The sequence below is a fragment of the Lontra canadensis genome, unplaced genomic scaffold (genome assembly GCF_010015895.1).
Source record: "Lontra canadensis isolate GAN:19392208 unplaced genomic scaffold, GSC_riverotter_1.0 scaffold39, whole genome shotgun sequence".
Lineage (NCBI taxonomy): Eukaryota > Metazoa > Chordata > Mammalia > Carnivora > Mustelidae > Lontra > Lontra canadensis.
The window spans coordinates 6,797,907-6,807,957 of NW_022631033.1; the positions used below are offsets into that span (position 1 = coordinate 6,797,907).

At 51.7% G+C, this 10,051-nt stretch overlaps 1 protein-coding gene across 1 annotated transcript; it reads right to left on the reverse strand.

The window, feature by feature from the left end:
- Positions 1-7,311: 7,311 nt before the first annotated feature.
- SPAG11B (sperm associated antigen 11B) lies at positions 7,312-9,419 on the reverse strand. Its single transcript, XM_032869986.1, has 2 exons — positions 9,365-9,419; positions 7,312-7,493 (listed from the first exon to the last, which is right to left on the reverse strand). Exons 1-2 carry the CDS (start codon positions 9,417-9,419, stop codon positions 7,312-7,314), a joined length of 237 nt encoding a protein of 78 aa, XP_032725877.1.
- Positions 9,420-10,051: the final 632 nt, after the last annotated feature.

A 10,051-nucleotide genomic window follows, 5' to 3' on the forward strand; every position in this document is an offset into this window, starting at 1 on the left:
CCAACTTCCCCAGCCCACCGTCCTCACCTTCTCCAGGAGGACGTGGTCATTTGGATCCTAACTGGAAGAATCCAGCCTCTCTGCTGGGATATGAAGGGAGGGGAGGGACTCCTTAAGGATCGCAGGGAGCCTCAAGGAGCAGCAGGACAGAAACCAAATGCTACTTTGTTGAACAATGGTGTCCTGACTCTCCCGGAAGTGAGAAACATCTTAGCAATTAGGGAACTGTTCCCTTCCTCCCTCTGAGTGAATCCTGTCGTCTTCAAAACCCAGTGTCTGTCCTGGGGAGGCGCACCTCTAACACGGTCAGGAGCTGGAGAGAGAGCTGTGGGCACTCACCTTACAGTCACCCACGAAGCCAGCCTGAGGCATGGGACCATCCACACCATCCTTAGAAAGCCCAGCCCCTCCCAGTTTAACGTTCCCCGGGGAATGAGTGTCCCCAGACACCCCTGGTTGTCCTGCTACCACCCAAAGGGCCACTCCAGCTTGTTCAAGTGAATGGAAAGAGGTGGAGGAGGGAAGAGGGACACCCCTCACTTTAGCGGAGCTGGGGGAGAGCATGGGGGTGGGCTGAAGAAGGACAATCTGGGTGCAGGAGATTAAGGCTGGAACGGGAAGAACACTCCAGGGTACAGCTTTCTAAAGGATCTAAGCAAAGGGAATTTCCTTCTAGAATGTGGGAAATACATTAATTTGCCAGACTTTAGGTTTTTACCTTTCTTTTGATAAAGTGTCCAGAAACATCAGTAAAATATTCCGTCCCTGCAAGGTCCCTTTCAAGAGTGATAGGGAGTTTGCAGGACCGTTGGGGAAGGGGACATCACCTGCTGCGTGGAGGTAAGGCAGCAGGGGCCACAGCTGGGAGGGCTCGGCCATGGTTCTCAGCTCTGAACGCACAATAGCTTCCCTTTGTACCTTCCCGGAAACAACTAAGGAGCCCATCAGATCCCCACAGGTGGTGCCTGGGGCATAATGAGGAAGTGTGAAAAGCTGCCAACGAGGCGTGAGGCATCATGAACCACAGCTCTAGAGGAAGATGATTTCTAAAGAGCGAGGACACTCCCCTGGCTTAGGGACAGACCTCACCGTCTGTGCTCCTCCAGGTTCCTCCCTGTGGCAAGACAGTGACAACGATCAAGTGAAAAGTGCAGCTTTTCCAGTTCCTTCGGTCATGCACACCTGTGGCAGGTGCCACACCCAGCATCAGGCATCACCCTAAACACCCAGTTCTGTGAGTCACTGTGACTCTGCTCTCAGTCAGGCAGGCAGGCAAGAATTCCAGGGAGCACTGGGCTGCTTCCCGCACGGCCCGGGTCTGCTGGGAAAGGGCTGGGCCTCCGCTCCCTCACCCCGTGGGTGTGAGTGCCTCCCCGGTGCCTCAGATGCCCTCTGCCTTTCCTCCCAGTCGTTCTGGCCTCTGCAGACTTTGCTCCCGTGGAGGGGCTTGTGTAGAGAGACAGCTCCTCACAGTGAGAAGGATGGAGAGGAACAGCCAGGCTGAGAAGCCTTCCTTGCAGGGGATTTCAGCTCCGGCCGCATTCCTGCCTCTAGGTGCAAGCGCCCACCCTGGGCCACGCTGGGGAGAGTCTGATGGTCTCATTGGTACCTGCTGACCCACCTTGGCTGCAGGGGTGGGGCCAGCGGGATGCGGTTGTGGGACAGAGTTTCTGAGCCTCCTTACATTCTAGTAAGAGCGGGTCTGATCACCTTTGCAGATGCCATGAAGAGGATTCATTAACTTCCTTCCTTCATTTCTTCCTCTTCCCTTCCTCCCCGTGCTCCCCGGACACTCACTCTTGCACTCGTCATTTCCTGTCACCATGCTCTCTCTGGTTTGGGAGCCGACCTCCACCCTGCAGGAGGCCCCTTCCCCCGGGCCCAGAGCCAGCTCACCCAGCTCCACCATGTTTGAATCTTCCTTCTTCCCCCTCTATGCACCGGCCTCGCCGACCCACCCTGTGGCCGTGGCCATGGCTGGAGGGCTCAGCCCTGCCTCAGACGCCCTGGCGGGTGGTTCTTGTGTTTGCACCCACCCTCCCCCTCCACTGCCCGAGCTGCAGAGGCGACGTCTACACCTGACAGCTCCCAGGGTAAGGGAAGGCCGCAGTGGGCTTCTACAGCAGTCTCAAGCCAGAGTCTCCACGTCTCTTGTTCTTTTCAGGCTTCCAAGTGGAGAAATGCAAACAGATTCCAAGTGTCCTTGGATGCTCAGGTGGAAGGAAGAAGCATGGTCACGGTAACCGGGACAGGGAGTGGAAAGCCCACAACTCACTCCCAACCCTGCCCACATCTGGGGTTACAGGAGCCTCGGCAGAACCCCAGACACCTTCCACACGGATGCCCAAATGGCAAGAGAAGAGAGCCCAGGCTCTCTTCTGCTGCTCATTAGCTGTGTGGAATACACACCCCTTCCTGCTGCTTCATTAGCTGTGTGGTCTCGGGCGGGTCTCTTTGCTCTGCGAGTTTTAGTTCACTCCTCCCCAAATCCAGGCAATGACACACACCTCAGTGTGGATCGTGGGTGTGGTAGAAAAGGCCACTCGCAGCACATGCTCTTTTACTATCACTGCCAAGATCACGCCAATCCTCACGTCAGTATTCATGAAGTTAGAGAGAGCTAGAAGGGATGCTGTGTGTGGACGCTGCTTCCTCTAGATTTGGTAGGAGGAGGGAACGAGGTGGAGGGGAGAGGGCCCACCATGGACTTGTCGTCAATGTCTACCATCTAAATATCACCTGCCTACATGACCTCAGCCCAGCGTCTGAAACCTCAAAATAATATACTCCATCGTGCTGGCTTCCTGGCAGATCCAAACAGGGCTTCCCCCCTGAGCGCTGTGTGGCTCCGGGTAAGCCGCTTCCCCGCTCTGAGCTTTACGTTTCGCACCTGTGTTATGAGCACACTCAAACCTGCTCCCGAGATGAACCGAGATAGGAGCTCATGAAGCCCTTCGCCCTGGAGCTATTGCCAAGGAGCTGACAGGTGACGCCAGCAGGGATTCCCCGAAAACTACCTGCGTCCCTTGGCATCTAGCGTGCGAATTCTTCCGGACTTGGACGCAGCCAGACCCAGCCAGAGTCATACATCCCTGGGCCCCAAGCTCATGCTCTCTGGACCCTCCCTGGGGCCTCCCTCTGGGTGACCGTGGGCATCAGCCGCTCACAGCCAGGCCCCTCCCCACCTGAGTTCTCAGACTTCAGCAGGGCAGGCAGGTGCTTCCCTGCAGAGGAGACACCTGCCTGTCTCCCGTGGAGTCACCTGGGGAATAACCCGTCAGGGGGCACCACTGGCCTGCCATCCAGCAAGGGGGACGGTTGCAAAGCACAGGTCCATCTGGCATCCAGCCACGATGAGGACACCCTGCATTGCAGACATGGCCGCTCCTCACAGTTCCTGCGTCTGGCTGAGGCTTCCTTCTCCCCCGAGTGAGGGAGGTCGCCCCCGACCACGGGCGGATTTCTGACCTCCTAGGGCTTTTGGTTTCTTTGGCTGGTGAAGTTTACGGTGGTGCTGAACTAGATTCTTTCTGAGTTTTTATGGAAGAGGATTGCCAAGACAGTTCCGAAGGAGGAATTTTAATATGTTGAGCGATTGCAGCATTATTGTTTATGTGGATGGCCTGTGGCTTTCCAAAAGGACGCTTTTGAAGGGTGTTCTTGTTTGGTTTGTAATAAACCCATTCTATCCCCGTATTGGTGCGCTGCCTCAGCAGACAGGTGGTATTTAGACAGTAGACAGTCAGTCTGTGGGAGCTGGGCTGTCCAACTCTGCCCGGCATGAGGATGCAGGGTTTGGCCCGAGAGACGTGGCAGTGACATTAGCCTGCTTGTCTGCCCCTGCCTGAGGTTGTCCGGGCGCAGGATCTGGAGGTGACATCTCACCTTCAGAGGCAGCGAGAGGACAGGCTTCTCACCTTTCTCTGCAGCTTATCCGTACTGCTTGGCAGAGTTCTTGTGCTCTTTTACGTGCTGGTGGCTCTTTTAAACCATGGCTTTTCCCCTGTGCCCCAGGCAGAGAGGCAGAGAGATCTGTTCTGGCCCCGACACTAATTTGGGGTGTCTCCCGGAGGAGGTGCATTCAGGGTCTCCTTACACGGCCGTCTTGAGCTGCAAGCTAAACCCAGCTCGGCCGTTTTGATGGCTCCTTCCAGAGTCCTCCCACGACAGCCTGCTGTCTTTCGGAGGACGTGGTTTTTATCAAATGGGCTCTCGGCTCCCTTTTTTGTCTAAGATTCTATGGCCGAGAGGCAGGGGACAGCAGGCAAATGCTCCTTGTGGGGACTCAGGATCCAGGAGGACTCCCTAAGGCATCTCTAGCCCATGTTCTGTGGCCCCTGCTGCCCACAGGGGAGCCACTAACCGCCCTGAAAAGGAGCCGGCTCCGAGCTCAGTTGTGAGGCTGTATGACAGGGCAGGGCTAGCAAGGGCTCTGTCCCACTCCCTGACCAGCAGTGACGAAAAAGACAGGGCTGCAGGCTTCAGGGGGTGTCCGGGCTCCCTGGCATCCCCATGTTCTACGTGAAGATCAGTGGACTGAAGACCTGTGCTTGAGACGCGGATTAACTGATTCATTTCTTCACCCTTTTCACATTGAGCTTGGCTGGTCACTAATCGTTTAAATAGGAGTGAGGCCCAGAACTGAGTGGAGGACCACCTAGTCCAGCAGGAGAGGTAGGCATGGCAGTGGATAATGGCTGGATGACTGCAACACAGAGGCAGAGCCCCTAAGAGGAAGGCATGAGAGGTGTAGGGGGCTCACCAAGGTAGCCATTGATTCTGCCTGCAGGAATTCAGGGCAGGGGGCCAGGGGAGGTTCCACTGGAGGGGGCATTCGAACCCATATGATTGCAGGGAAGGAACGTCTCTGTCATCCCTAGTTACGTACTAAGTCATCTCAGAAGAGGCGGCTGAGTCTTGGAGAGGTTCAGTGGGGAAGATGATACTTGTCTTAGAAAAAGGATCTATGGGGAAAATGTACAGACTTGCCAGGTATAAAACACTGGATCCTGTCGGCCACAGCCTGGCCCCTCTGCCTCCAGCTGGCTGCCTGGGGCCCCCAGCCATCAGGAAACTCAGCCCCTCCTTGGATCAGTGGAGGGTTCTTGCTCCCAACTCCGGTTCCACCAAGAGAAGAGGCTTGCCACTGCTGTAAGTCTGCCCACACCTCCTCCCAGCTGCCCCTAACTGTGTGATGCACGTGTCTGAGAGCAAGGACGAGGTTGTCCTCGTAAGTCCCCAGGTTGAGACAGATCTGGGACCGAAAGGCAGGAGGCAGTGCCCTCAACCATTTTTATGTGATTTATAATCCTACCCGAGTCTCTCCTGTAAATCCCTGGGGGAGGCAGCAGGGAGCACAGCTCAGTGGCAGACTGAGATTAGAACCTAGGGAGGCTCTTCTGAGCCCCCCACCTTTCTGCTGCTTCCTGACAGCAGAGGCTGCTCAGCGCCGGTCACTGCTGGGGGTCAAAACGCCAGCAGACCAGCTGCAGCAGGAAGCCATCAGGCTCTGCTGTCATTATTCATCGTTCTGCGACCACCTGCCCACCCCCCTCCCCCAAAAGAAGAGCTGCGTGGTGACGCCTTCGTACCTATCCTGATCCATTCAGTTAATTCCCACAAATCTATCGTGGGGCAGAAATGAATGAGACACTATAATTTATCTAACGCCAAGAAATGCGGTCTGGAAGGGTTGCTAATTCAGGCTCCCTTTGTTCTCAGCCCAGATCTGACTCCACCAGCGGCTTCGTTTAGTGAACGCGAGCCTCTCCACGCCCCGTTAGAAAATCAGGTTTGCGCGCTCCGAAGGCAGCAACGCGCCTTCTCGAGGTAGGTTCTGGTACCGACCTGCTGCCAGCCCCGCCAAGGTAGGTTCTGGCTTTGGGAAGTAGCGGTTGGAGGAGCTTTCACCTCAACTTAGAAACATACCAGGGCTTTGTAAGACCATGTACAACGGAATAATTTCAAAAATTACCCTGGAGATGAAGTAATTTGTTCAATATTTCAGAGAGGCAAGCAACAACCTGAATCCAGGTCCTTGGGTGCATCTAGACGTCTGGGCAGGGCCCCGTCTGGTTCCTTCCCAGGAGAGAGGAAAGCGAAAGGAGGTCACTGCGGACATCCTGGACACCCCACCCTCTTCCTGGTCCTCCTTACCTTCACCTCATGTCTGTCCCTCTGAGCCTCAGCGAACACCCCAGGGGCCGGCTTTGTGCTGGGCAATGCTGTAGGTTTTCCTCCTCATATCCACATTCCCCATTCAAGAAAGATAACATTTCCCACATTGAAAGCCACACCAGGCCTGATTTCTTTTTCTTTATTTCTTTCTTTAAGATTTTATTTATTTACCTGAGAGAGAGACGGTGCAAGCACAGAGAGGGAGAGAAGCAGGCTCCCCGCTGAGCAGGGAGCCATATGTGGGGCTCGATCCCAGGACCCCGGGATCATGATCTAAGCCCAAGGCAGATGCTTAACCGACTGAGCCACCCAGGTGCCCCTCTTTTCAAAAAACATTTATTTATTTATTTATTTATTTATTTGAGAGAGAGAGAGAGAGAAAATGCATGTGTAAAGGGGGAGGGAGAGGGACAAGGGATAAGTAGACAAGTAGACTCCATGCTGAGCGAGGAGCCGATGTGGTGTTTGATCTCATGACCCCAAGATCATGCATGACCTGAGCTGAAATCAAGAGTCAGCTGCTTAACTCACTGAGCAGGCACCCCAGACCAGACCTGGCTTCCACTAGAAATCAGAGAGGGTGACGAACCGTGAGAGACTCTGGACGCGGGGAAACAAACTGAGGGTTACAGAATGGGGGGCTGGGGGATTAAGCTGGGCATGAAGGAGGGCGTGTGATGTGGTGAGCACTGGCTGTTATACATAACTAATGAATCACTGAACCCTACATCAGAAACTAGTGATGTACTATATGTTGGTGGGAAAGGGGCCAGAGGACTGACTGACTGCATTTCTGCCCCTCTGTAGATGAGATCATTCTGGTTCCTTGGTCTCTAGCCCACCCAGGTCTGTGGGTCAGTGAGACACACTCTCAGGAACAGGGAAAGGAGGTAGGCTATTACACATTTCTGGGACTCTTTAAGAAAAAAAAACAAAAAACAGAAGAGGTCAAGTAAGCAAGCTTTTAGGAAGATTTTTTCATCAGACCTTCACCCTTGCTGCTGGATTCATTCAACAAACATTTATTGAACACCTGCGATGAGCCACACGTCCTTCCACATCCTTGGGATGCTTCAGGAGCCCTCCTGCCTTCCAGAAGCTTACATGTTAGGTCTCAGCTTTATCCTTTTTGCCTTAGTTTTTGCTGTACGTCTCTGGTTTGTTTTTTCCTTCTGCCTCAGTAGCTGGTAGGCAGCACCTATTCCAGGGGTTGGAGCATATTTCCGCCTTTTTCTCACCAAAATGGCAGAAGAAAAGTCTGCAGGTTCCATGTTCCGTAAGGCAGATAACATCTCTGATTCCAGGTGGAATATCCCCTGTTGATACAATATAATAGAGTTGATATTGAGTTCAAATGGTACAGAGAAAAAAAGATGACCCAAGCCCATAACTCTGAATATTTACCTATATTCCTCCAAAGTTCCATGTCTTTGGACTAGGTCCAGTTTAACTGAGGTTTGGTTTCTTAGCTTTAAAACAGGAACAATAACCTACACCTCAAATGTTCTACACCAACAATAGGGAACACTCCATCAAAAAATAATGATGTACTGTATGGTGACTAAAATAACAGAATAAATTTTTTTTAAAAAGAGTGTAAGTGAGATTCCTCCAAAAAAATCAAAATTGTTTCCAGAAGGGTATATATTTCATCCTAAATTATTACAACAGGATTCTCAAGCTTCCTGGTGACAGACAGGAGTTAGTGAATTAGGGGAAAGCCAAGACGTTTCAGAGAACAGAGTGGAATGAAGGAGAGGTGGTCTCCGTCTCTAGGAAAACGAAATAGTTCTGATTCTCAGCTTGCAGTCCCATTTTTAGTTTCATGTCTTACAATGAAAAGAGGAAAAGAAAACCTTTTTCTTCACCATGACTTGTGAACTTGGAGGTCAAGGACAACCCCCCAATATGGAAAGTGTTTTCCATTTGTCACAAGGAAAAAAAAGTGTAATTATGTGCGGTGACAGACGTTGGCTAGGTTTCTTGTGGTGGTCATTTCACAATACATATGAATACAGAATCACTATACTGTTTATCTGAATCTATAAAGTCATATGTATATATGTATAATACACATATGTATAAAGTCATATGTCAATTCTATCTAAAAAAAAAAAAAAGCACTCCCTATTTGGGAATGAGATGGTTGAATGACAGCTCTGATGTCAGGTCCGCAAATCTCACCTACAATGACCACGAAAACCAACAAAAACCACAAAATGTCCACAGTGTTGGTCTTGCACGATTTATTTTATTTTATTTTTAAAGGCTCTATTTATTTATTTGGTAGAGAGAAAGAGAGAGACCACAGCAGGGGGAGAGGCAGAGGGAGAGGTAGAAGGAGAGGTAGAAGCAGGCTGCCTGCAAGCAGGGAGCCCAACACGGAGCTCGATTTCAGGACCCTGAGATCATGACCTGAGCCGAAGGCAGACACTTTACTGACTGAGCCACTCAGGAGCCCAGGACTTGCACGATTTAAAAAACAACCCTGTGCAAGATCTCGCAACAGCTGGCGCCTACCCTGGGATCCTGTATTGCCTCTGCTGTGGCTTGCGGGGGAGACAGTCACATGAAGACATGGGCCCCACAGCAATGAAGGTAGAAGAACCACAAGCCTAGGGACCTGGAGATCTGCACTCTAGTCTTACCTCCTCCAGTAGCTAATTCTCTCTCCTTGGAGAGTTTGTTTAACCTGCAATGCCTCAGTGTTCTCCTGTAGAAGTAACCACCTGGGGTGGGGGGTGCTGGAGGAATGCTGTCCTAGGTATAAGTCACTCACTGCTGGGGCTGTAACAGGGGTGAGTCCCCCAGGATAAGCTGTTGCTTTCCCAGGAGCTCAGTGTTCTCTCCCTGTAGAGCACAGGGCCACCATTGATGACCCATCGTCCCTTCCAGCTCCGACATTCATTGGACTGTCATTTCCTCCTGGGAATTTTTCTCAGACTGCGGTGAGTGTTTCCTATGTGTATCAGAGCCTTTGTCTGTGTTAGATGATCCCGATAACTCATATTTCACTTTCTAAAAAACTCTTCCCAAGGAAGATCCAAATAGTCCAGAGCTGAGCTGCAGAGGGGTCCACCAGTACACAGACACCCCAGCCCTCCACACGGGCATCGTCCCTGGGGTTCCTGCCCTACCTGCTCTGGTCACCTCCAGTAGGTTTCTTCACCAGCCAGGAGATATTTACCTGAGTTCACTTGGACCAGACAGAAGAGGACACTGAAAAGAAAGAGGCCCTTCATGGTTCAAGGTTTCCTCCGGCTCTCCTAGCCCTCCTGTGCAGAAAAACCAAGCCAACAAAACAGTGGAGTAGAGTAGCCAAGACACAAAAATGGGACATTTATAGGTTTTTGGGAACACTGATCAGGAATGAGCACATTTATCTGGTCTACTGAGTAAGACTGTGGGCAGAAGGTACTAGATACTCTTCCTTTCTGCCTAAAAATAGACAGACTTCTTGATATTGGGAGAAGCAGGGCTTCACCGACAGCTGGCTACACCAAGGTTGCATAGGCCCCTGTGCACCAAGAGACATGCCCAAGAGCATTGTTATAGCCTCCTTCATGATGGCCATCAGCAGAACACAAACCACTTAGCACATTCCACCCAGTAATAAAACCAATAAGGCATCCCCCCACAGCAGCAAACATCAAACAGCCATCACCACAGATGGTTACAGCACGGATGTGCCGCACAGACATCCTGCATGGGAAAAAGCCAGACACAACACACCGCATTGTATTTTTATATATGGCAAATCTAATTTATGTATTAAAAATCAGGAAGTTGTCTACTTTGGTGGAAGAAGGTAGAGTCTTCTCTCATTCAACAAAATTGTCTTGAGTGAAAGAGTGGGCAGCCTAGGGGAGACAAG